Source organism: Anguilla anguilla, chromosome 3 (genome assembly GCF_013347855.1).
Source record: "Anguilla anguilla isolate fAngAng1 chromosome 3, fAngAng1.pri, whole genome shotgun sequence".
In the NCBI taxonomy this organism is placed as follows: Eukaryota; Metazoa; Chordata; class Actinopteri; order Anguilliformes; family Anguillidae; genus Anguilla; species Anguilla anguilla.
Genome location: NC_049203.1, coordinates 68,899,597 through 68,925,094, shown reverse-complemented (window position 1 = coordinate 68,925,094; position 25,498 = coordinate 68,899,597). Strand labels below are relative to the sequence as shown.

At 45.3% G+C, this 25,498-nt stretch overlaps 4 protein-coding genes across 19 annotated transcripts in view; 1 reads left to right on the top strand and 3 right to left on the bottom strand.

The window, feature by feature from the left end:
- Positions 1-1,154: 1,154 nt before the first annotated feature.
- LOC118222478 (gamma-crystallin M2-like) lies at positions 1,155-2,788 on the bottom strand. Of its 2 annotated transcripts, none has more exons than XM_035408108.1 (3): positions 2,701-2,788; positions 2,278-2,532; positions 1,155-1,427 (listed from the first exon to the last, which is right to left on the bottom strand). In XM_035408108.1, exons 1-3 carry the CDS (start codon positions 2,707-2,709, stop codon positions 1,155-1,157), a joined length of 537 nt encoding a protein of 178 aa, XP_035263999.1. In that variant the 5' UTR covers positions 2,710-2,788. The 2 variants fall into 2 exon arrangements, with proteins under 2 accessions (XP_035263999.1, XP_035263998.1); XM_035408107.1 differs by having other exon boundaries at positions 2,290-2,532.
- A 2,169-nt stretch (positions 2,789-4,957) lies between these two features.
- On the bottom strand, positions 4,958-12,369 carry LOC118222477 (uncharacterized protein C2orf80-like). 5 transcript variants are annotated; one of them, XM_035408103.1, is made up of 9 exons: positions 12,248-12,369; positions 10,161-10,304; positions 9,744-9,822; positions 9,223-9,305; positions 8,718-8,805; positions 8,173-8,250; positions 7,608-7,695; positions 6,679-6,806; positions 4,958-6,186 (listed from the first exon to the last, which is right to left on the bottom strand). In XM_035408103.1, the coding sequence occupies exons 2-9, from the start codon at positions 10,199-10,201 to the stop codon at positions 6,127-6,129; spliced, it is 645 nt and encodes a 214-aa protein (XP_035263994.1). In that variant the 5' UTR covers positions 10,202-10,304; positions 12,248-12,369; the 3' UTR covers positions 4,958-6,126. The 5 variants fall into 5 exon arrangements, with proteins under 5 accessions (XP_035263994.1, XP_035263996.1, XP_035263993.1 ...); XM_035408105.1 differs by having other exon boundaries at positions 6,774-6,806; positions 7,592-7,695; positions 12,256-12,369; XM_035408102.1 differs by having other exon boundaries at positions 12,256-12,369.
- A 380-nt stretch (positions 12,370-12,749) lies between these two features.
- Positions 12,750-21,828, bottom strand: si:dkey-57a22.11 (uncharacterized protein LOC569865 homolog). Of its 4 annotated transcripts, XM_035410842.1 has the most exons (10): positions 19,062-19,489; positions 18,640-18,774; positions 18,120-18,295; positions 17,608-17,685; positions 17,210-17,286; positions 16,782-16,957; positions 15,802-16,590; positions 14,062-15,765; positions 13,535-13,649; positions 12,750-13,007 (listed from the first exon to the last, which is right to left on the bottom strand). In XM_035410842.1, the coding sequence occupies exons 2-10, from the start codon at positions 18,761-18,763 to the stop codon at positions 12,869-12,871; spliced, it is 3,378 nt and encodes a 1,125-aa protein (XP_035266733.1). In that variant the 5' UTR covers positions 18,764-18,774; positions 19,062-19,489; the 3' UTR covers positions 12,750-12,868. The 4 variants fall into 4 exon arrangements, with proteins under 4 accessions (XP_035266733.1, XP_035266732.1, XP_035266731.1 ...); XM_035410841.1 differs by lacking the exon at positions 19,062-19,489 and adding an exon at positions 21,769-21,828 and having other exon boundaries at positions 14,062-16,590; XM_035410840.1 differs by having other exon boundaries at positions 14,062-16,590; positions 19,066-19,491.
- pikfyve (phosphoinositide kinase, FYVE finger containing) overlaps positions 20,784-25,498 on the top strand; it is a 31,319-nt gene continuing 26,604 nt past the window's right edge. Inside the window, exons 1-2 of one of the 8 annotated variants that reach the window (XM_035410838.1) lie at positions 20,784-21,105; positions 25,120-25,313. In XM_035410838.1, coding sequence (XP_035266729.1) covers positions 25,130-25,313 — 184 coding nt within the window. In that variant the 5' untranslated portion in view covers positions 20,784-21,105; positions 25,120-25,129. Of the gene's footprint in view, positions 21,106-25,086; positions 25,314-25,498 lie in introns of all 8 variants that reach the window. The other 7 variants (XM_035410831.1, XM_035410830.1, XM_035410834.1 and 4 more) reach the window with 7 other exon arrangements.

Sequence of the window (25,498 nt, the reverse complement as noted above, 5' to 3'; positions counted from 1 at the left end):
TCTTACAACTCTCATCACAATGAGTAGAGGGGTTCCCTGGTTTCCTGACCAAATTCCCAATCTGGATCTCTCTCAACCCGCCACCTAATCATCCCACAGTTTAATTGCCGAAAATTCTCTCCCTCTCCACCTCAGCTGATGTGTGTTGGGTGTTCTGGTGCAAAATGGCTGCCGTGCTATACCTTGGTGGAGGATGAGGGGAATTCCCAACTCATTGCTACGAAGTGATACAGTTGTACTTTTACTTAACATTGCACACTGAAAAAAACTACATTAGAAAGCCATTAACCAAATGAATTAATTGAATTAAAAATAAGAGGGGATATATATTTTTATCCTTTAAGACCTTACTTTAATGCTGGCTTTGCAATCAAGCAATTGATTCATGTTCAGTTTAATTGATTCTGTAACACCAAGCGTGAAATGTTAAGAACTTGGCGAGCGTTAGCTGTCTCGAAGCACAAAGCAGAGACACAGTTTCGCATTTGTAATGTGTCTGTGTGTGGAGCACCTTGGCAAGACATTAGGTCTCATTCACAAAATTTTTCTCAAATTATTCTTAATTTTATTATTAAAAATGCTCCAATGAAAAACTAATATGGGATTCATGACGCATATGCAGACCTGTCTTTTGCGTATCCTAGGTGTACGAGATGACGAATGCTGACTGTTTGTAAATTTTATGCGCAATCCTGTTCATGTGACTTTCACAAGGAAAGAGAAATAGATAAGGAAAAAAATTATGAATGCCGAAATGTGCGTGGGAAACGTTCTTGCACACAGTCTACGATCAAATACGATCGTACGCACGTTTCGTGAATGAGGCCCATTGTGTGTAAAAACTTAAACGTAAAATATACGTTAAAATAAACGGAGACCTTGGAACAAGGCCGAGGGAAGAGAATGAGGCACTCCTGTCCGGTTAAATATCAGTTCCTGCATCACTTTATTCAGCCCCCTCAGCAGAGCTAGAAAGTCAGGTAGCGTCCGCCAGACCCCACCCCCGGCCCCGCCCCCGCCCGCACGGGACAGCGCCCCCGCCAGGCGCAGGGAGCAAGAACAGAAGCGAAAACACGTCAGGACTGACACCATTTTATTCAGCGTGTGGAAAAGGGCGTACAGCAGCAACCGGACCAGGACCCCTCCCTCCCTCGCTAGAGGTCCGTGATGCGCCTGAGGGAGCCAATTCGGGGGCTCATGCCGCCCCAGTCGCTGTAGCGGCGGTACTCCCCCGGCCGCAGGTAGTAGTGCCGCCCCCTGTAGTTGGGCTGCTCGTACATCAGCCAGTGGCCGTCCATCACGTTGCAGGAGTGGAAGTCGGACATGTGGAAGCGGTCCATGACGTTGGGGCAGTCGTCCATCAGCTCCATCATCTGGCCGCCCATGTCCGAGCGCTCGTACAGCCTCATCCGGAAAGATCCGTGGTGCTGCAAGGAAGGAAAAGAGGGAAAAATCTAAATGACTACGGGAGGCACATCGATCCCTCTGTGAGACCCGGATGTTGATGTATTTTCAAGCCTGTTTTTGTGTGTACTCTGAAACGTTCTGGGTAACAGTTGAAAATGTTTCACACTATAGTTATAGGGCCTAAGGAACTGGGAAATGCAGTTCTAAACTGAATGGTGAACTGAATGGGAAAAAATGGCGTCTCTAGAATGCCCGAAAAGAAATGTTGACCCTGGGTCTTGCAGGGTTAATACTTATGGTGACTGACAATTTAGGCCACTATTAAGTTCAACTCGTATTACCAAACAGCGGTGCATAGGGGTCATGGGAAATGGTTTGCAGCACTGTTTATAAATAGCTGACACAATAGCATCTCAATTTTAGCTGCTTATGGACTGACATGAAAATGATATGGGTTTCTTACAGGCCTGCAGAGTGCAATTTCCAGGCCAAAATTATATCATTTTATTTTTTCCAGGTTTGGGACGATAATATTTACCACAAGTTCACAGACTATCCCCTCCACCGGTGCCCGGGACTACGTACCCAGCTGTCCCCCTCTGAAGGCCCTGGTTCCTCAGTAATTATCGATATTATAATCATGTACATGTAAACATGTGCAGTTTTTTCAAAGGCACGTGGGGTGGTTCTCTGTAAGCCGTTCAGTGAGCATTTAACACTGGCATAAAATTGGCCATCAATTTTGCCAATCGGTTCAAGGCACTGGAATCCATATGAAGCTCATTAAATAATTTCAGAATGGATACCAGTTCAAAGGGCTTGGTGGGCCCAGTTTGCCTTTTTTGCTGTGCTGTGTGGTGAGTCACAGACAGAGGCTGTTACCATGGGGATCATGCGGCAGGACCGCACGCAGTCGCTCATGCCCATCATGCGCTGGTAGTCCGAGTACTCGCCCCTCCGCAGGAAGTACTGGTGGCCCATGTAGTTGGGCCGCTCGTAGATCATGAAGCAGCCGCTCTCCACGCGGATGGAGTGGCAGCGGTTGAAGTAGGAGTGCAGGTCGGCGCAGTCGCTGCTGCACTCGTGGTGGCGTCCGCCAAAGTTCCGGTCCTCGTAGAAGATGATCTGCAGGAGAGAGAGAGAGCAAAAAAAAAAAAAGGATCCAAACGTGAACAAGGCTCTCACACACACACATAGTGCCCATCAAAGAGAGAGCCGCTGGTGCAGAACGGCACTGAATGGCCAGTCAAAATGGATGTTCACTCTTACAGTGAAGCACAGAGCAACTCTTACCTTGCCCATGTTCGCTGTTGATCGAGCCGCTTGTCGTCCTTCACCCAACGTATCTGGTCCACCTTATATACAGATCTGCGCTGGAAAGGTACAGCGGTGGTTTCTTTGTCATTCAAATGGGCCACGTACTGTAGTCAGCAGAAACTTTTACAGGTGTCTGTTTTTTAAAACGTCCACCCCCGCCGCCGCTGCCAACTGTAATCTTTGTTTCCAGCAAAAACGCCGCCATTGAAAAAAAGAGCTGAAAGGCTCATTGATTCCTTCAGCCGTGGAATATACTGTCCGCCCTGGCCTGGAAACGTTCAGCGCGTTTCCCCCTAACACGGTGCTACTGTAATTACACAGCCACTGCGACGCTATCAAGCTAAACTCAGAGTCAATGCGTATCCAGATAGAACTGAAGCGGCTAATCGTGGTGCATTTAAAACCGACTTTATTGCTGGTTTAATTTGGTCACGCTTCATCATTAGACCATTTTATTGTAGTTGTGCACTTATTGGGAAATTCATTTTCAAAAGGGGCTGCCTGGTGGGTGGCAGCTCAGCGCAGGAGCTTGTGATTGGACGTAGAGCCCGCCAGGGAGGGAGGGGTCCAATCAGCAGGATTGTCTCTGTCGCGTGGCGTCACGAGCAGCTCCTCATGTCGATCTGGCGCTGTAAGCAGAATGGATGGAGCCAATGGTCCTTGGCAGGACTTTCCGAGGAGGGCACACACTTGCCTGAATTTGGGTTTAAATGCATCCTGAAGGGCTGCTGGGTGGCTCATTCTGTTAAGGCGCCATGGTGTAGTGCACGGATAACCCCCACAGCCTCAGATTGAAACCAGACTGTGCCACTGCCAGCTGTGGCTGTTAGCTCCTGAAGCATAACCTGAAGCGTTTCTGGATAATAGAGTGTAATATCATGTAATGCAATTTCTTTGTAATTTAGTAGCACTGTAAACATGCATGAATACTGTGATTCCATCCCAACACAGACAAAGGTGAGAAATCCAGAGGACTCCCTTCAAGAGCAGTGAATTTATTTTAATAGCCTTTTTCCAAAATCAACAGAACCTGTTTGTGTCCGTTGCACACCGAGCATTCCTGTGTGCACAATCGTTTTTTGTCATCTGGCGCGCAAGGCTTTTGTCTATTTGCCATTTTCTGATTGGGCGCTTTGCCAACAAGGCATGCTTTGGACGTGTGGCCCTGTGTGGTTTCCTGCAGCCTCGTCGGACAATGGGACTCCGCCCTGTTACCGTGGCAACCGAGCCAGACATGGGCCCTTCCACTGATGAAAGCAAGGGGCGTGGCCAAGAGTTAAGTGCACCACGAGAGATCGCATAAAGGAGGAAATTTATTGGACCCCGTGCACCTTGAGGACATTAAAAATATGAGGTAATTCCGTTGGTGGCGTGGTCGGGAGGAAAAAAACACCACACCTCTGGTGTAGTGTTTCATCCCACTTGGAAGCTACGTATTTTATGGAGCTCGAAAGATTTAATTTCCCAGAAGTTACACCGGCAGATTCCCTTGTGGGCACTAAGTGTAGATACTAAAATGTCTCTGACTAATTTGTGCTGTTGGCTTCCTAAATTCTCCTTCAGGAAGCTTCATGACATTTATGTTGGTTTCTGCCAGGCTATAATTAGCCGTGATCTGAAAATTTTAATTACGTGTTTTTTAATTTAACTAAATGAAAGCAAGTATTTTGGTCCATATCATTATATTGATGAATGACCAAGACTTCTTTTTCAGTCTAAATTTATTTCTCCGTGTATACCTGAATCCAAGTTCTGCATTGGAGTACGCTATTCAGTGTTTTACTGCACATGTGCGCCACCTTGTGGCTGATACTTTAATTGTGCACCTTAACTGATTGATCCACTCGATCACCACAACCATTATTATTTGCACTTTGAGAGATTATGAAGACCTGAGTGCCTCAATATGTTAGAAAAGAGTGAAAAAATAAACAGATAGTAAGGAAAACATATAGTTAAAAATAGGCCACTGCAGTAGAGCTTAAAGTAGATCCAAGATAATAGACAAGGCTTTCAAGTCTTCCCAAAAATTTGTATCTAAATTCCTGAGTTTGTGCTTGTTCCTCAATTATAAATGCAGATTATCACAAACAGTTCTTATTCAGAATCCTGTATGACTGAGCATCAGACTAGTGCTAAGTTATTGCCAACTGTCAATCACTAATTCCTAATCAATCTTTGTTCAAATGAGAAAAATAAATAACAATCAGGGTTATTTGCTGACACCTTAGTATCCCAGTTGCACATCACTCTTTATTTCATATTGAGCAATCACATCCTAAATCCTAAGTGTGAGGAATTGTATATAAAAATATCAACCTAACATCCTTATTTTAATTAAAGTACTAGCAACATTGCATCTCCCCAACCATTGCTTTATTTTCTCTTTCTTCATATCTTTATTCTTTATTGTTGAAACCCACAGTTATTGTCAACATTTTAGGATTTTCTTCGGCAAAGCCTGGAAAACAAAGGAACATATTTGACTTGAAATAATCTCCATCATTGTCTTGTAATCCCGTGCACAAAGTCACGTGCACTAAAAAATAATGGCGGTTCACCTCTACCTACCCCAGGCGTCTACATTTCTTCCTCTCACTCATTATGGACAGAAAACAGGCGTCATCTTCCCCAGCGTGAAACTTGCGGGAAAAGAGGCAGGGCCAGTTTTAGCAACCTCAATCGAAGGCCACAGGATCAGGCCATTTCTTATTTTAATGCCTGGGATATATAGGCCTCTGTGACGCTGCCAAATATTGATCCAGTCCATGGAGGTAAAATCTGATTCTCCAGGACACAATGTCCTCGCCGGGCTCTTTGCCCACCCCCGTTCCCATTTTACACGTCTCCCAAAGGACATCTAAACCCACTGATCCACAACAAAAGGATTATGGTGCAGAGCATTTAACATTACCACAGAGCAGGCCCTCGCTGATGCTGCATTTATTCTGGAAAGAGCACAGGGCATAAACTGCAAACTTACGCCTCAACTCAGAGGCAATAAGATAAGATATACCGCACAAGCCAATGCCTCCAACAATGTACCAGCACCACCCTCCAGCACTGTACAAACGTGTGTGTGGCTCAGAATTACACATTGGGAAATAATCAGGACATTTTACTGGCCTACTCATAATGATGAATACACACATAGCTTAAGACCCTGTCTGTAAGGTGCATTATGGGGTAAATTTGGAAGGGGGCAGGTTTTTGTTACGAAAAAGCTGCATGCAAACTTCACTTCAGCAGCACAGCATGTATTATAAATATTAGCCCGAAGATTGGGAGAAATGGGTGGAGCTGTATTCACAAAAAGGCGGAAGTATGTTCATGTGAGGGAACGTTTCATTAATCTGGGCGGGGTGCTCCTCTTGTGATGTCATAATGGGAGAGGGGTGTGGCTCAGTCCTGCAGGGATTCCGCTGATCCTTCATAGTGTTCCGTCAGGGAGTCCTCACCGTCCTGTGAGTGACAGATTGGCCAATGACCATTCATGTAATTATTATTCAGTTCATGACCAGACACCCGTGTTCAAAACAACAAATGCAAAATAATCGAGCTGGATATTTACTGAAGAACAGCAGTAAATGTGATTAAGGCGCAGGTCTATTTCTATAACCCGCAGATCACACTACGCTGGACCTGATGTGTTGTGGAATAATACCCCATCTGACACAGTTGTGCTCACACAAAGTTTTGGATTCTGAACACTAGGTGGCAGCGGCCTCTCTCTTATGTTCACCAGCTCAGCCTCAGATACCAGTAGTTTGCAGGACAGTGGAGAGGAAAGGAGACAAACTGGTGCTGAGGTCTAAGAGGAGGAGATGGGAGAGGGAATTTGATATGAACAGCATTGTTTCAGTTGAGCCAGCACATTGAACAGACATTTCATGTGCAGCCTGAACAAGCAGAATTTGGACACTCGATTCGTCCCAATGGCAATTGGCCACTCACACTGAGGGAGGGCTGTGGTGAGGGTAAGGATGAGGATGAAGATGAGGATGATGATGATGATGATGATGAAGGTGAGTAAGGTGCTGGTGTCTTACACTGTCCAGACCGCCAGCGCTGCAGCCACTGGGCTAGAGTATTATCAGAGAGGAAGAAAACAAAACAGACATATTATAGGCCTCAGCTGAATTTACAGAGAAACCAGTCAATAAAGTGATTGATTACAAAAGGAAGTGCTAGGTGGTGCTAGACTATATTTGTAGAACGCTTTATTACACATATAGTACATTAAGGTTATTAACAGCTATAGGTGGTAGGAGAGATTTAGACTATATTTGTAGAATGCTTTATTACACATATAGTACATTAAGGTTATTAACAGCTATAGGTGGTAGGAGAGATTTAGACTATATTTGTAGAATGCTTTATTACACATATAGTACATTAAGGTTATTAACAGCTATAGATGGTAGGAGAGATTTAGACTATATTTGTAGAATGCTTTATTACACATATAGTACATTAAGGTTATTAACAGCTATAGATGGTAGGAGAGATTTAGACTATATTTGTAGAATGCTTTATTACACATATAGTACATTAAGGTTATTAACAGCTATAGGTGGTAGGAGAGATTTAGACTATATTTGTAGAATGCTTTATTACACATATAGTACATTAAGGTTATTAACAGCTATAGATGGTAGGAGAGATTTAGACTATATTTGTAGAATGCTTTATTACACATATAGTACATTAAGGTTATTAACAGCTATAGATGGTAGGAGAGATTTAGACTATATTTGCAGAGGATGTTATAACATGAACAGTAAATCTGAGTTATCAAAAGCTATAAGCGCTAGGTGAGCTTAGGCTAAATTTCCAGAAGGTTAACGGGTTAGAAAGAGCGACGCACAGTCAGTAATGCTTACAGTGCCTCTTGGAATGTGCCACAGCCTTGTAGGCATTCAGCATGGCGAATGGGTGGTAAGACAAGGTGAAAGGGTGAACGATGGAGTTCTGCAGAAGAGCGAAGAGATTAGTGCCCTTTACTGTCCCTTACAAAGGACATTCATCCGACTGAAGGTGCATAACTAAACTACACAGCATATGATATATACTGTAGGCAGCATACACACACCATTAGCAGGCTTTTTGGAATGTTTCTTCTAAGCCACTAATTCTAAGCCAGTGTTCTAGAACTCCACTGCTTTCAGTTTACCAGCAGTGATTGTGACATCAGCAGTAGAATGTTCAGTTAAGAACATTCCATTCACATATATGTGATCTCGCGCCTTAAAGGGCTAATGAACACAACTGACAATTTTACACTGAACAGCACTTTTACATAGAGAAGGCAGTGATAAGCAGAGAGGAGTGGGATTATTCTGAAATTCAGAATAAAATTCTAAAAATAAAGGTACAAAAGTGAAAAAATGATGCTACCTACGAAGGGCAGTTTTGCGGAGAGTGGTGCAGGAGATTTGGGGACCCTACCTTGGTGCGTTGCTGTGCGTGAGAGGCAGAGGGCTTGCAGCTGTACAGGGACAGGACCTCTTCCACAGGGAGGCTGTTCTGGAACATCACAGGGGGAGAGGTGGAAGAAAGAGCAGCTGAGTGAGTCGGAGCATTACCTGTGAGCCAGCACCTCAGCCTGAGCGGGAGTGGGTCACAATGTTTTGCCTGGAGCACTGGTTCTTAATTTTGGGCCCCAAATTAAAAATACTTTTTAACATCGGGACCCAAATGAGAAATTTAGTCCCCTTCTGGGAGCCAACAAATGTACGTGCTAACATAGTCTAGGGGTCCACAGACTCATTCCGGGATCCACCTCATACACTCCTGCAACCCATTTTGGGTCCCAACCCACAGTTTTAAAAACAATGCCCTGGAATACTGAGGACCAGTATTTGTTCATAAGGAATTCTGTCATTTTGTCATTTGACTTGGAACAGAAGTCTTTGTACAAAATGGGTTGGCTAATTGTCTTGGGGCCAATGAGGTGACCCGGAGTGACTTTTTCAATCTCTCCCCAAACTCACCAGGACCATCCCAGCAAAGGTGGACAGGATCATGGCTTCTCGCTCCAGATGGTTGGGGTACTGGCCGTCCCCAGGACTGGTGACCGCTCTTTTAAAGAAACGGACGGTGGTCAGCGGTGTGCCAGTACAGAGGTCTGAATGTGTCATAGTTCAGTGCACCTGATCAGACTAGTCTACTCCAATCTAATGGACTCAATCAGCTCAATGTAAAACAAGCAGTCCCTCAGTTACAAGGCCCAGGTCTGGACCAAAGCATTTTACTCTTACGTCACTGAAATATACTGCAATTAACTGTATGTGGACATTTTGGAAAACATAATAAGTATATTCCCCGAAAGCAGCAATAATTTGTATATTTACCAACATACAGGTTAAGTATTACAGTATCTTCATAATATGTTTAATTTCTAAATTCTGCGGTATGTTCTATTTCTGCAAATGTGGTTACTTCATGCTGGCAAATTTATCCAGCTTATCGACCGTCGTTTCATTGGCTGAGACTCACATGAGGTCACTCTCGACGGCATCATGGCCCTCGCCTCTGTCCAGCCACCATAGGGCCACAGTAATGGCCAGGTCATAGTGCGCCTGGGAGAACAGAGAAACAGGAAGTACGGCACGGGGACAGGAAATGCTAGCAGTATTGAACAAGTCCCATCGCAGTGATGCAAGACCTGCTGGCGTTATTTACATATCAGAATATATTTAGGTTGTATACATTGCATTTCATATATTTTGCACATATTCCATTAGGGAAGTTAAGGGATTAATCTGTTGGTAGCTATAAAATTGCACGAGTGCAACATCCATACCTTTTCATTCATCGTTTAATTGCAATAGTTTGCATTGCAGTGCAAAATGGGTTTGTGATACATGGAAAGTTCTCTCAACCCCTGCTTTGCTTCGCCGAAAAACATGTTCCCTTCCCATTGCTACAAATAGAGCAGCTCTTTGCTAACTAAACCGCAAGTGGCCTAACGCTGCAAGGGGGGAACAGGGAACTGACTTCTATTCTGAAGTTCTTACCAAGTCATCCAGCATGGTTGAAGCCTTTCCTTGGGCATCAAAGCTTTTTTCTCTGAGTCTCTGTCCAATGTAATCGGCCCTGCTCCAGAGGGGAGATTCAGTTCAGGCTTTTTGAACAACGAAAGCTGCTGCGGTTGTTTTCATATCAAGGAAAAACCTTTTTTCCAGTTCCAAAGTACATCCGTGTCATAAGACATACAATACTAACTGGTTTTTCATCCACCAATTAAAACATTTTTTTTAAATCTGAAAGACTCAGTGTTTTGCATCTGTTCAGAATTACAAGATTTGTTTTGAAATTCATTTAGAATGACTGAATCTTGTTATTAAAATTAATTAATACCACGATTGAAAAGGAGTTAAGGTTTCAAAAAAAAACTAACCGACCAATGAATGTGTCAACTAGTCACCACTCACAGCAGGGCCTGGAGATCTCTCTTCAGGCGTCTCCTTTCCATTGCAGCCAAAGAGAAGTTCGGTCACGCCGACGACTGACTGATTGACAGGTCACTGAAAGGGGAGAAGCTCCGCCTCCACCGAGTCTCCACGGCGATGGTCACACTGAGGAACACAGCCAAAGAGATTAAGTCAATTACTGCTGAAACAGAACTAAAGAATTCTGGAACTAAAGACTGCAGCAGAACTTCGTCCAGAACCTAAAATGTTACAGGAAACAAGAAGATCGGTGTTTTTATCGAGTCGTAAAACTCACACACTTTTACTGTCAATCTTCTCTTTTTCGAAGAGTAGAATCAAGTTTTGTATAAAACAAAACTTGATTCAAATTTTTTTTTTTTGGAATTATTTTTAGATTTTTGTTGGAAGTATTAGTCTGTCAAATTTAATGAAGGGATAAGTAGGGAGGAAGGAGACGTGGGGAGAAGAGAGGTAAAGAAACACACAGACTGAGCAACAACAATGCATCTTAATAATTCACATTGATTAATGCTACATGTGCCAGATTTAGCCATTAGGGCTCATTTCTATCTGTAGTCCTCAGGCAGGAAGATGGAAAAAACACAAGAGATCGTAAGTCATGACATAAAAGCGCATACATACGCAGAAACTAATAGGCAACATTAAGTCCCCAGGTAGCACATAAGCACGCTGTGTACGCAAAAGGGAACAAGCTGATACAAGAGAGCACAGGTGAGAGCGACAGAGGGGCTCGGTTTTCGGCTGAAAGGGGCCCACAGCGCAGGACACTGTGACACCATACGCTGGGCTCCTGGGCCCACAGGCGGAGAAGCGATATTAGACACAGAGGTCCGTGTGTTACAGTAGTAGGCCCCCCCAAGCCTTAAGCTCTTCACTGTGGAGCTTCTGTGGATGGATGGGAAGGGTGCAGGCGGCAGAGAACGTGGTCTACCCCAGGGCTGCCCCAACCCTGCTCCTGGAGATCTACCATCCTGTAGGTTTTCATTTCAACCCTAATAAAGCACACCTAATTGAACAGCTAGAGCAGGGCTGCCCAACCCTGTTCCTGGAGATCTACCATCCTGTAGGTTTTCATTTCAACCCTAATAAAGCCACACCTAATTCAACAGCTAGAGCAGGGCTGCCCAACCCTGTTCTTGGAGATCTAATATCCTGTAGGTTTTTCACTCCAGCCCTAACAAAACACACCTCACTCAACATTGAGAGATTTTGGCGAACTGCTAATTAGTAGAATCAGTTGTGCCAAATCTGGGTTGAAATGAAAACCTACAGGACAGTACTGTAGATCTCCAGGAACTTACAGTATGTTGGGCTGCCCTGATCTACCCTATCAAAAATCTAGCATCTAGCACAAGCTCCATTTCTATGAGAAACACCAATGCCTGTTCTTTGGGGGGGGAGCAAAGTAACTTGCCCAACATTGGTTACCCGATTATCAATTTAAAGCTGCAAATTGACATCCATGTTTTTCTGTAAAAATTCACAAAGACAAAACACTGAAAAAGCACTAGCATTGTTAATGGTCCTTATAAGATTGGTGTATGATATTGGCTTCCTTGAAAATGCAACTTCATGAAACCTGGGCATGCCAAACAGTTTTTCAGGACGAAGTGCCTTAAAAATAGCATATGTACACATGGGCTTCAGATGGCACTTCAGTACTCATTATTGATTATATAAACAGATTTGAATCTCTTCATTTCTAGTTGAAGACTAAATGATCCAACGGCAGTAAAAAAAAACTACAGCTAAAGACATTCAAGGACAAGAAGCTTAACTTGAAAATTATGTGCATAACACAGCACGTGTAATAATATAAATGTTCTATACTGTGCTGCACATTTACAGCAAAGGATTTCCATTTAAAGACTTTACTTCCTGTTTCTAGTATATAGAAATAATCATATGTACAAAACATGGAGAAAACCAATGAAGCCAATGACCACCCTAACTAAACAACAGAATAGAAATGGAAAAAGACTTCTCTATTAACTTCAGCCACGCACACACACGCACGCGGGCGCACACACACGCACACACACCCCACACACAGAAACAGAAGAGACCTGCTCACCTCTGCGGGTGCTGGTGCACTTTACTCTTCTTAGTACGAAAGCGAATTCAAAGGACTCAGAAAGAGCTCCAGTGCAGCCCTAGCACTTAAGTTTCAATGCGCCACTCTGTGTGGTTTGAGTGGCAGGGGAGCGGACTACAGTGAATAGGCTCTGATGAATAATTCAACCCTCCCCCCCCCGCCCCCCCATCCGCCAATCACTCCCACAATGCATCTCAGGCTGTGCGTGCCGTTTCAGCGGAATGCTGCCGGTCGCTATGCAGCCAGGTGACCAATCGGATGCCTGCATGCTAAAGCACGGAACACTCACCTTAACAAGGGAGTTCAGCAGTTTGTTCTTCCTGGTGCCCAATGCCCTGGGAGTTTTTTTCCCCTCACAGGACTCTGGCTAATTTAAGAGCTAATTTAAAGCAGGCTAATTAAATGCAATCAACACAAATGCTGCCGTCATCGCCGTCCTTGCTTAGAGGTCACAAACAGAGCATACACCAAACTTCGATATTTTAAACTGGGAAAGACTTTATTCAATAAAAGTCGGTGTAAAATACAAAGTATAACACGGGAAAAGTAATTATGTAAAATTAAATTATGAAGATGAAAAGAAAGACAGAATTCAATCCATGTCATTAAAATGATGCCCCGTATGAATCTCCAGCTTGTGAGCCTGCACTTTCTTCTTCTTCTTCTTCTCTTTGAATATCGGAGAACTCAGGAAATTTGTGTCACTGAATTTATCTCCACGCCTCATTTTGCTGTAAAGGAAGATAATTGCATCACTGCATATACACATTACTGAATCCACCAACACGCACACACACATACACACACCCATATGCACATGCATGCACACACACACACACACACACACACACACACACACATATACAGACCAATATGTGCAAGCACGCACACACACAAACACACACACACAGGCAAAAACTCTAGTTTCAATTTTGTTTCAGTGTTCTGGAATATGCTTTCTCAAAGCCTATTTTAGTTTCAGTTTTTGTTTATGACAATAACCTTGCTCAAAACTCTCTCACTGAATAAACACTTTGATCACTCCGATTTACTGTCTGTGTGACCTTATTATGCTGGGGTGGGCCTCATATGGTCAAAGAAAACCAAGACATGTTGCAACAAACAAGACTCTTTCTGTTACAACAAGGATATTCCGTTAAAAAAAAAAACATGAAAGCAACTGAGACCTGTCTATTTCCATTCCGTCCCCTGTATTCCCAGAGATAGCGGACGGAATGCACTCAGAGCGAGTTCTCACCAGTTGATGGACGGTTCCTTGTAGGAAACAGCAGCTTTCCCACGTCTCCGCACCCTTCCCTGCTCCGGGTCCATCATAACAGCCGTGTTGGTACAGCTCTTCAGCGCTCTGACCACTAAAGCAGGTAAAAAGGAGGAAAAAAATACAGAATTAGGCAAAAAATCACACAGGAGGGAACGCTGTTATGCTGTACATCAGCATGGCTGTCATTCGGTCATAGGCAGGAGGCTGCAGGCAGTCTGTTTCACCAAAAAAAACCAGAAGATGTGCGCTAGCGAGTTTTTTTCTTCTTCACAAACATGAACTCTTGCATTCACTCGTCAAAGTTAAGGACAAATACTAACTGAGACTCAGCCTTCAGGCTCCGTCACACTTATTTATGTATTTATTATATTAACCTCTTTTAATGCTCTTTTACAGCAACACCCCCGACCCCAATTGCCATAACCTTTAGACCCACTTCAGTCTGGGTCTACCCCACTTCAATCTGGGTCTGTCCCACTTCAGACTGGTTCTGCCCCACGTACCTGGAGAGCTCTCTGGTACTCTGTCCAGCTGCTCCTCGTAGACGGTCACCCTACCGGGCGTCGGCTTCGAAAGAGGGCTGGGGGTAGGCGTCTCCAACGGGACGTCCCACTCGGGGAAGGAGGCGCCGATGTCCTCCAGCAGCTCCCAGGGGGGCCTCTCGCCCATGATCAGCCTTTTCAGACTCTCCTGCGCCCCCTCCGGGGAGCCCGTGCCAGCCGGGACCTCCCCAGCGCGCGCCTCCTTCTCCCACTCCGAGCCCCTCCTGCTGGGGGGCGCCCTGCTCCTCGAGCCCCTCGTGGACGCGTTGGCCCCGCGCGCGTGACGTTCGGGGACCGCGGACGACTTCCTGTCCGCCGCCGGACGGCTCTGAGGCGCGGGCTCTTCCGGCTCCCAGGACCCGCTCCTCTTCGGCACTCCGCTCCGAGCGGCAGCGGCGCCGGGACCGGCCTCGTTCTCCTTGTCTTCCTCGCCGTTGGACTCCGCGGACGCGAGGGCGGAAGTCACGCCTTTTCTGGCTCCTTCGCTCTCTTCCTCCGGAGCAGGAAACGCAAGCGGTCGAGCGCTGACCGCAGAGTCGACCGAGTTACGGCCTCCACACCCGCCCGGAGAGACGACGTCGGTCTTCCTTAAACTACTCTTTCCGCGCGCCGTCACGCGGTCCGTCATTATGCCCCAGTGTTCCGGTTGCTCCGCCCACAGCTCCTCTGGCTCCGGTCCGGGGGCCGGCCTACGGGTCTCGCCGGCCCCCCACGAGGCCGGGACGTCCGCGTCGAGGTCTCGCTCTTCGTGACCGCCGCCGCCGCTCCTCCTCTTCTTCTTCCTCCTCTTCTTCCCCTGAGGGCAGGTGTCATCCCTCCGTTTTCTCTCCTTCTTCCCCTCTCGGGCGCCGCACTCCTTCTTGCACCTCTTAGGTTTGGGTTCCTCCGTGACGACGAAGGGCGGATTCGGGGTCTCCCAGGGAGGGTCGTCCTCCGCAACGGGACCGTCCGGGTCACCAGGGTCCCCCGCCGGGCCCACGCCGGGGGCCAGGGGCCCCTCCAAGAACGGCCCCTTCCGTTTTCCCGCCAAGCCAGGCTGGGGGTCCCGGGGCGGTCCGATGTGGAGTTCTAACGCGCTTGTTTCGGCTACCGCCGGTTCCTCGACGTGGCCCGGGTCGCCAGCGCCGCGCTCCTCGATGGCGGGTTCGTTTTCCGCGCTCGCGGGAAGAGCTTTGGTCCTCCGGCACTTCGCGGACGCGCGGCCCGGCTTGCCGTCGTGCGCGATCACGTACGTTTTCCTGCTCACGGCAGAACCGCTCTCCGCCGTGGAGATGAAGTAAGTCTTCCTGCTATTCCCTTTCAGCCCTTCTGCCCCCCCGGTATCCCTGTCCCCGGGCATTTCCATAGCCTTGCGTTCCGAGTCGCGAATTTTAGTTTTGCTGAAATAGTCTTCTGACTCGCGAGTTTCAGGATTTCTGAAATAGTCGTCTGATTCGTGAGTTTCAGTATTTCTGAAATAGTCGTCTGATTCGTGAGTTTCAGTATTTCTGGAATAGTCGTCTGATTTGTGAGTTTCAGTTTTGCTGAAATAGTCCTCTGATTCGCGAGTTTCAGTATTTCTGGAATAGTCGTCTGATTTGTGAGTTTCAGTTTTGCTGAAATAGTCGTCTGATTCGCGAGTTTCAGTATTTCTGAAATAGTCGTCTGACTCGCGAGTTTCAGCATTTCTGAAATAGTCGTCTGACTCGCGAGTTTCAGCATTGCTGAAACGGTCATCGTTCAGCAAGGTTACGGATCCGGCCGTCGTACAGCCGTTGCCAAGGGAGACGATGAACGTCTTCCTCAGGTTCGGCTCCCCCGGGACGGCTCCGGCGGGTTTCGGGGCGTCGCGGGTGTCCCGACGGTGTTTCGCGTTGCGGGAGGTGACGTGAGCGTTCCGGCGAGCCGCGAACCAGTCCGCGTCTCCGCCCGCGGGCTCCTCCTCTTCAGCGGGGCGGGCGGGACCGGGAGGCAGGCGGGAGGCGGGTCTCGGAATCATGCTCCGCCCCTGAGTGGGAGGGGCATTTGCGCTCTCAGTCTCTTCTCTGCGAACAGAGCTGCTTTTCTTCTTCTTCTTCCTCTCTTCCTTACCTGGAGAATGGCTGCCGACCGCCTGCGCGCTCTCCTGTTTCCTCGACCTGGCCACGCCCTCCTTCCTGCTCTTCCTGGGTTTGGTCTCCACGGTGACTATTTTTGCCGCCGTGTCGCCAAGTGTGATCTCCATCTCCGTTTCAAAGAGGCTGGTCCTCTCTGGACGTGCGGACCCCCCCCTTGGGCTGCCAGCCAGCCCCCCCGGCTCCACCGAGGCCAGCTCTGCCACAGGCTCCACCGCAGACACTGAATTCACAGCAAGGGATTCTGGGAAGGTTTCTGACTCCAGCAGAGTATCCGAGTAGAACCGGGTCCACTTATCTAACTGCAGCTGCAAGCCGGTGGACGGGCGGCAAACTTTTTCTGGGAGAGACGGGATCCTTTCTGCAGTCTCTGTGTCCTCCTCATTACACGCACTTCCTATTAAAATAATTTAAAAGAAGAAAAAAGTAAAACAAGAGTTAACTATCTTTTCTCCAAAGGTGACTGTCCCTAAATGAATAAATCTCCTGTCTTGTCAGAATACTTTCAAGTTTTCAAATGCCAGGTTTCAATGGCACTGGGCAACAGAAATGCCACCGGACACAAATATCAGGACATGCTTCTCCTACCGATGGACGCCTGGACACTGGGAAGAGTGGCAGTGCTGGGCTGTGCGTGGATCTCCACTGAGGGGTTCCTCGATTGGTCTCTGGGTGATCTGCTGGGTTCCCCGGTTGGTTCCTTTGGCGAAGGGCACGCAGTGTTTCCAGTTTGCGCAGGCAGGACCGGCACCCTGCACACTTTGCTGGGGAGAAAAATTAGCAGGAATAGAGAAACCGAGATTTTTAAAAATATATAATACCCCTTACTCGCTGTTTTGCACACAAAAACAAAAAGAAATGTTTCCCATTTACTAATACTGTCTTCCAAAAGCTGTTTTAGGGAGGCCAGGAAAGCTGAACACTGTGCCCAGCATTCAGTTCCAGATTTTAAGCCCAACACACACTAGGCCTCAAACAGAGACCTGATTCAGTTTGTCCGCAGGCAAATTAAATACCTCCCCAGCTCCACGATAGCATCTTCAGGGTCTGGAGGGGATTTCTCGTTTATTTCTTCATTTGCACCAATGGAGACCTTAAAAACAACAACACAGACAACCAACTTGTAAGTTTAACAATATAATAATAATAGAGTGTATAAATTTAAGCTTATATGTATTTAGACATGACAAATCCCCCCCCCCGCCCCCCCCCCCCCGCAAAATAATAACAACTTAACCATGAAACACTTAACTATGAAACACTCAACAACTGAACCAGTAGCCAAGAAGTGACTTCTTGGGCTTTCTGAGGTTGGTGTACACACATTCATTCACACAACAGGGCAAAAAAAACTTATAATATTTGTCACACATTTTGGAAAGCCAGGGATCTTGACGAACCCCTAAACTCTTACATCTTCAGAGGAGAGCAGGTCCACAGCAGCTACCAGGCTGTTCAAGGCTCTTGCTTGATGGTCCCTCAAAAGTCTGACCTAGAATATGACACAAGGACACAGAATGGCAAATATTCTCGTGCACATTCACAACAGCAGCTAAATAAAGTTCTTTGCATGGCAAGCAACATCTTCACCCTCTTCCCCTCCCCTTTCTGCTCAAAGAAGGCAGTATTTCAGAGTAATTTAAGCGTTTAACTGGGAAGAGGAGATTCTTGTCCACTACTACAAAATTCCCTAACGTTATCAGTTAAATGTACTGGGCCTCACTCAAACGGATTCCATCAAAAGCAAAATATGATCAAATTTCTTATACCACAGCGAGTGTAGCTTTCACTGACAGGTGTGGCGTCTTGCGTGTTGCAGTGAGGGGGTCATCAATACCATAGAACAGCACATAAAATACCGAGGCCTGGCCCACAAGGCCCCTGCACACAGGCGGAGAGGTGAATCCCCCGCCCCCATAAACGCACCAGCTGGTTGTGCTTATGCCGACGGTGCGCGAGGTCAAAGCACAGAGCCTGAACTTCTTTCCGCAGCCGAACCGTCTCCGTTTCCAGCAGCCGGCTCTTCTCCTTCTGGGCCACCAGGGCGAGGGCCAGGGCCTTGTTATTGGTCTTCAGCGAGACCTTGAAGAAGGATGACGTATCTGTGGAGATGGTGAAAGAAGCGAAGGTGGTTTGGGTCTGTATGGTCAACAACAAGCATTACAGAACCAGTTAATTTGATGGCTATCATTTTGGTGATTTAAAGGGGAGAGTTGGACTAATCATAATTTTTGAACAACATTTTGCAACCAAAGCTATGCGAGGTGCCCACTTTCGCTTATGCGAACAGCTTCATTATGTGTGCCTTAATAAAGGCTAAGCTGTTAGAAACGTGTCTTACTCCGCTTGTTATGTTAACAGGGCAACGCCAGCACACACATCCGCCCTGGCCACATGTACCGAGATAACGTACGTCGGTAACTAGTAGGAATGTGGCGACACTTACTTTGGATCTTTGTCTTGATCTTCGCGGCTAACGACGAGTTCTGCTTGGCAACAGGTTTCGTCGTGGATTTAATACCCTTTGGATTAGCTTGTGCGAAGCGCCTCACGCTGCCGTCAAACTGCATGGTTATGGGAACTATGGAAAGTTTGAGCAAAGGGTGATTTACTACCAACGTTGCTAACGTTAGCTACTGGTAAGGACATCGTTAGACAATCAATATGTATTGTCTCACATTGTAAGTCGCCCTGGACAACACCGTCTAATAAATTAAAGCAATGTAGTCTAATGTAAACTTGACGTTTGCTAGTCTAGTGCCAGCGTTTGTAGCTAACTTATCTTTTGGTAAAGTTAGCTGGTTAAGGGGCTTTTCCCATTTGTTGGCTACAAGTTAGTTAACGTTAGCCATATAGAAACATACTCACGCACGTTACACTTTATTTATGAAGATTTGTCGTCTGTTGTCTGTCCCTACAATGATAAAAGTGACTACATGTAGCTAAACTGAAACAGGTTAAAATATTACAGCGGTTTATTTTCTAAACAGACACAAACCGATTCTTTCTCCCATCTTTAAATATAAACACAATACTACCGCCGCCGTTTCCAGTTAAAATTCTGAACAGTTCCTCGGACCAATACCAGTCATTGAAAATGACCAATCATAGATAGGAATGGCCAGTGCTCGATCTGAGATTGGCTGCTACCTCCAATGGTGGGAGGTCCTTCATTGAATATTATCATCCCCCTAGTGGTCGACCTCGGGATGGAAAATGGTCACAAAATGCTATGAGTCACAAGGGGACTAAAGTCAGGTGGTTTTTGGCAAAAATGAGGCCACGAGTTTGCGTAAAAATAACTGCACTGTATTTATAAATCATCGTCGGTGTCACGGAAAAAAGTTCTTCCCCCAAACATGGATTTCTCTCAGAAACTGTATTTTCCCGTTTACGAACACTGAATTTTCTTCAACCTTTATCACTTGTCGAGTTCTGAGACATTTACAGTTGCTATACAGTTCCTTACAGAACTTGTGTTTAAAAAAAAAAAAAACGAACATATGGGGTTTTTGCATGACACCGACAAATATATAAACCTTATTTACACTGGTTTATATAGGGCCTCGTTGGAAAAAAAAAAAAAAACTAATTTTATTCCAGTCATAAATTAACAGCAATAGTGACATTTTGGTTATACATTTGATACATTGAAAATGAATGTGAAGGCCACGGGTGATTACAAGTTTCTTAGTTTGTACTCATAAATAAACATTTTATGTTATGCCACATGTCATTTGTATTTGCTATAGCTGACCTGAGCAATAACATTTTATCAGCACATGATCTTTACAGCTTTGTAAAGATTTTTTAAAATGTCTTTGAATGACTTGACTGCCTCTATGCTTCAACAATGATATATGGTTTTAAAATTATATGCAGTAATTAAAGTGTCTACAGTAAAGAGTACAACATATGTTTGAAATGTACTAATCTTTCAAGATTAATATTAGTGTAGTTTTGTCCTCAAGATGTTAACACAATAACTCTCAGAAAGTACCAGAAATAAAGACATCTTGTCTGACCCAGGAATTCAACCTAAGTGAATCTAAGTCTCTTGTCTCGCCCAGGAATTCAACGCAATTGTCTTCAGTTATGAAACTGTATCACCTGAACTTTTGCACCAAAATCAGGACTGCCAAAGTCTGCGCGAATCACTCTTTAATTGGACACTTGCGCGTTCAAAGGTGGTGTTATAAGCTGTACTATCTCGTGAAACAACCATGGTTATGCAGATTCTGCCATGGAGGACTGTACACAAGGAATATAACAGTAGAGAGGAAACATGAAGCAAGATAATTTCTCTGTCTCTTAGGTACGTTGGCAAATTGTATGCTATTGTGGATAATGTGTTGGATCCTGCCTAGATCTCAACCTTTTTAGACCAGAAAATTCAAACCTGTGAAGTTAGTCAATGCGATATGGTCTAATATACTCCCAGCACCAAAAGTGTTCAGCGATGACTACTGACACAGGCAAAGTTTATTACTAATACATATATTAACAAAAATGTAGATTCTAGTAATAGTTCTAGCTCTATATGACAGCTATCTTACCAGCTATATTTAATTGCTTTTGAATAGCGATTTTTGGGGGACTTATTGACCAAGTGAAATTACGCAGTTAAGAACTGGATGTACCGTACCCATACACGGTACGTCAATCCAATGCCCTCAATAGGAATTAGCAAAGTAGATAGCTGCACTGCCTGGTCTCGTGACCCGAGCAGTTCGATTGTACCGGTAGTCAACTGATTCAGCCTGCTGCAGCCAGGAAGGGGATCCAATGGCACGAAGAAACTAGAGGCTGGAGGAAGCGGGTTTGGATCGTTACATAAACAACACTCATTTTCCGACATAACCAGCGGCTGAACATAGAAACAGGGATGCCAACGAAAACCCACTCTGCACAGGTAAGCCGCTAGCTTGCCTCCCAATTTAACGGTGATTTCCGATTTCCGCTTAGCTAGCAGGCTAAGTTAGTTTTCTTACGGCCTTCGGGAGGGATGTCTAGCCGTTAACTAGTTAGTCCATTGAAAAGATGGTACCAGCTATGACGTAATGACACACCTTATCGGACAGTTCTGGCCAACACAGTGACAAATACGTTTTATGTTTTTGTTCTGAAATCGACACGTTTGCTACAACGCCGTTGCTTCGTTTTGTTAGCTCTCTGTATAGTTACTTGTAGAAATCTAGCCTCGATGTCAGTAGCGAGTGTTTTGGCTGGCGAGCTAACTGATGCTAGCGGATATTTCTTTGGAATTAGGATGTTATACTTGCAATTTTATGTGGCTGGCTACTTACTTGTTAATTATTATTAACTAGTAATGGCAATGAACTAGCGTTAGGATAATGTGACGTTTGCTAACAATAAAATTATTTGTGCAACCTGGAACATTGGTATTATTGACGGAGGTTAGCTTGCTAGTTAGAGAACCAACTTCGTATTTTTTTAAGTGCATATAATGACCGTGTTGTTTATACTTAATAATACGTTCTCAAATTGGCGTGCGTGCGCATACATATGCTCGCCTGGGTGGTGTTTTGTGATGATAAATGTACGGTTTGCTTACTGTAGACCACAACTCCCTGTCATCGCGGCATCATAGGCTTCGTGGTCACATGTTGCGTCTAAGTACCGGCAGGTTCGCACATCTCCCCGAAGCAAACCGAAAGTGCTATAAGCCGCTGAAGCTAAGGGGAATTTTTCCAGTCCCCATGCTGATTTTAATCAACCCGAATTAGAGCATTTTGTGGAATTACAGTGGCATGCAGCGAGATACTTAATGCACCATGAAAGGCTAAAAGATTAACACGTGAGAATTAAGGTATGGGAGCCCAAGTCACTGAACGTGTCTGCTAAGCAAACAAAGCTAATATCAATAACAATAATGAACACATTAGTAGCATAATTATAACAACAACGACAATAATAATAAACACATACATCATCGCATAATAATAATAACAACAATAATAATAACAATACATTATTACTATTGTAATTAATAGTATTCCTATTTGTATTGTTATTATGAAAGCAGAAGGCATATGCATTGTAAATGTCAGAATTTATTAATACAGTATATTAAATATTTTAATGTACGTTCCAAAGTGGGTGGATTTTCTGCTTGATTTAAAAGGAGCACATTTTCATTCTGTGTTCAATCAACACAAGTCTGACTTCCACCATGTGATTGTTGTGTCCGTTTCATGTTATTTTAATATTCCTGCTTGGTGCAATTTCTGTAACGTGGCTTGGCAGGTTTCTACCTTTCCTGGGTAGGCATCCTTCATAGAGTGCCCTCCCAGGCGTGCCCACAGACCCATCCCCAAAACCACGGGCACTGCGCCATGCTGGAATGGAACCACAGTGGAACACCGGCTAATTTCGCTGTGCGGTGTTCCGGGCCCTCCTGTCTTTAATGACACGGTGCAGCATGTGGACTGACTCAGTCTTGCGTGGGGTAAAAACTTGTCTGTGCCTGCATTACCAAACAGTTGTTTTTTCCAAGCGTTAACTCCAGTATCATTTACTGAAGAATAGAGGATCTCGGAAAACTAAGAATCAGTGAAGGAATCTGTGCTTTTTTTTTTGGCGCGTCATTCTTTCAATGCTTTTCTGTTCTCTAAAAACGTGGCCCATTTCCTGTATTTCACTCTCACTTCCCAAGAAAGAAAAGGTATTCTTTATCAAAAATATATGCATGGAATTAATGTAAGTGTTCCTACAAATTGAGAGATAGGATTTTGATAAATTCGGTCCTGCTGGAGAATTCCCGTTTGTGGAAGTCGTCAATGGCCTGTCATCCAGAGGAGGCTGATTGGCAGATGCTGTGTTTCCATGACGTTGGCTGTTACCTGCACTACCAGGAAAGTTTCTTGTAAATTTTGCGGGTTTTATTTTTTTTAAAGACTGCTCAGCGTTAATTAGGCCCAACGCCAGCCGTTTTTGACATTTGGCATTGGTGACACGGGGTTGCAGCACTATCTAGTGACATTTTGATCTGCCGTACCCATGGAAAGGGGCGTGTACGAAGCATAATGAGCGTGAGCTGCCGTTCCTTTATTTTGTGGCTTTGGGAGCTCAGTTTTCCAGACAAGTGAGCTCCAGCTGATTTGCATACTGGGAACAGTAGTTCTCTAGGAAAAACTGCCACATTTGTTTGGCCCCAAATGTTTATCATTTAACCAACACTAACCTGAACAGAATGTTCCACGCCTAAGTGACAGTCTGCATAAGAAAGCTATCAAATAGAATGTGAATGTGAAAGTGCTCAGGCATGTTCGTACAGGGGGGATGGTTTTAATCAGGCTTCCAGTTGGCAAGCTCTGGCCGTTGACATACATGGCTGTGTGTCTTCTGATATTATACTGCCGTCATGTGGTCTCCAGGGCAACCGTTGATCATAGGCTGCGCTGCTGCGCTGCTGTGATTGGGCAAGGCCTGCCCTCCCTTCCTGAGAATGTTGCCCTGGCGATCACGTGACCAGCACATGTGACCCGCGCGCTCTCAGACCTGATCCACACTGGGGCCCTCCGCCAGTGAAACTGAAGCTCGCGTCACGTGGTGCAGCAGACACTCATCTCTACTGATTGCTTGTTTTGTTTTTTAACCCTAAATGTACAATATTATTCAGTCTATTGATTATTTTTCATTTTTATAAAGTGTTTTATTATTTTTTATTTGTATTTTTTTGTTTCAGATAGTGTTACAGCTTTTATTAAATTAAGACAGAGATAATGCTTTAGTTTCATTTTGGTCCCTTGTTTTTTGTCCAGAGTATTTGTGACTGAAGTGAGGTGAGCTGACTGTGGTGCTACCACAGAACCATGATTCCATCAACCGAGTTAATGTTCTGAGAAGCATTAAGAGACCTGTAGCTTCCTCCTTCTGTGACTGATTGCTCTGAAGAACACTACACTGGTATCCTGCACTGAAAACCTGCTTGGAAGTGAAGTGATCACCGTATGAGGAATTATTAGTTAAATTATTTCAGTGCTATCACGCTTATTAAGGTACTTTATAAACACAGTTCTCTTGTGCTGTTTGCATGTGAGGTACTGTACCTTGTTCCTGTTACAGTGTATTCTTTGGCTGAAACCAAGCTCTCAATTCCCTCTTCCAATACCACCCGATACCATCTTCATACCATTTTCTTTTCTTTCTTTTTTTTTAAAGTGTCACATTAAGGAGTTTTAATCAATGCTAGGTAAAAAAAAAAAATAAAAAAAAAAGATATTTATATAAAGCTCCCAAGAGACAATGTGAACTCTCTGCTCAGTTAAACTCGTTAAAGTGAAGATGTCATTTTAACTTCTGGATTGATGTTATTCTGCATGCTGTGGGTGAGAAGTGTGAAAGCCCCCGCTGAGGTCACAGACTACAGCTGCACAGGCGCTCGGTCCGCCACACTGCTATGCAAAATGGCTTCCTTAATAAATTTGCATTTACGAAGTGACTTAATGGCTCCACTGATTCACACTGTAAAAATGTTTTGAATGCGATGGAAGATGTGAATCAGCTGAATGCTGCTATGAAACAGCCTGGCTGTTTCTCACGTCCCTCTGTTGGTGTCCGTCTGTCTCTCAGGACCAGTGACACGTCTGGGTCTCTGTCTCTGTCTCACAGGAGCAGTGACACGTCTGGGTCTCTGTCTCTGTCTCACAGGAGCAGTGACACGTCTGGGTCTCTGTCTCTGTCTCACAGGAGCAGTGACACGTCTGAGTCTCTGTCTCACAGGAGCAGTGACATGGAGCAGTAACTCTGTCTCTCAGGAGCAGTGACATGGAGCAGTAACTCTGTCTCTCAGGAGCAGTGACACGTCTGGGTCTCTGTCTCTGTCTCACAGGAGAAGTGACACGTCTGAGTCTCTGTCTCTGTCTCACAGGAGCAGTGACACGTCTGGGTCTCTGTCTCCCAGGAGCAGTGACATGGCTGCTGATGATAAGTCCTCCTCTTCCTCCTCCTCCACGCTGGAGTGGAGCGCGGAGCCACCCCCCCTGCCCCGGAGCCCCTCCCACCTGACGCACTTCAAGCCCCTGACCCCCGAGCAGGACGAGCCCCCCCTCCGCTCGGCCTACAGCTCCTTCGTCAGCCTCTTCCGCTTCAGCAAAGGTGAGGAGCACACACACACTCACACCCCCTCACACACACACACTCTCACACACACACACACACACACACACACACACACTCTCTTCAGGGCTCATTCACAGTGAGACATTCCTGTTTCTTCCCTACGTTTTGGTTACAGGTTCTGAGTTACATGTTATGGCCGTGAATGTGTGATTATTTGTTAA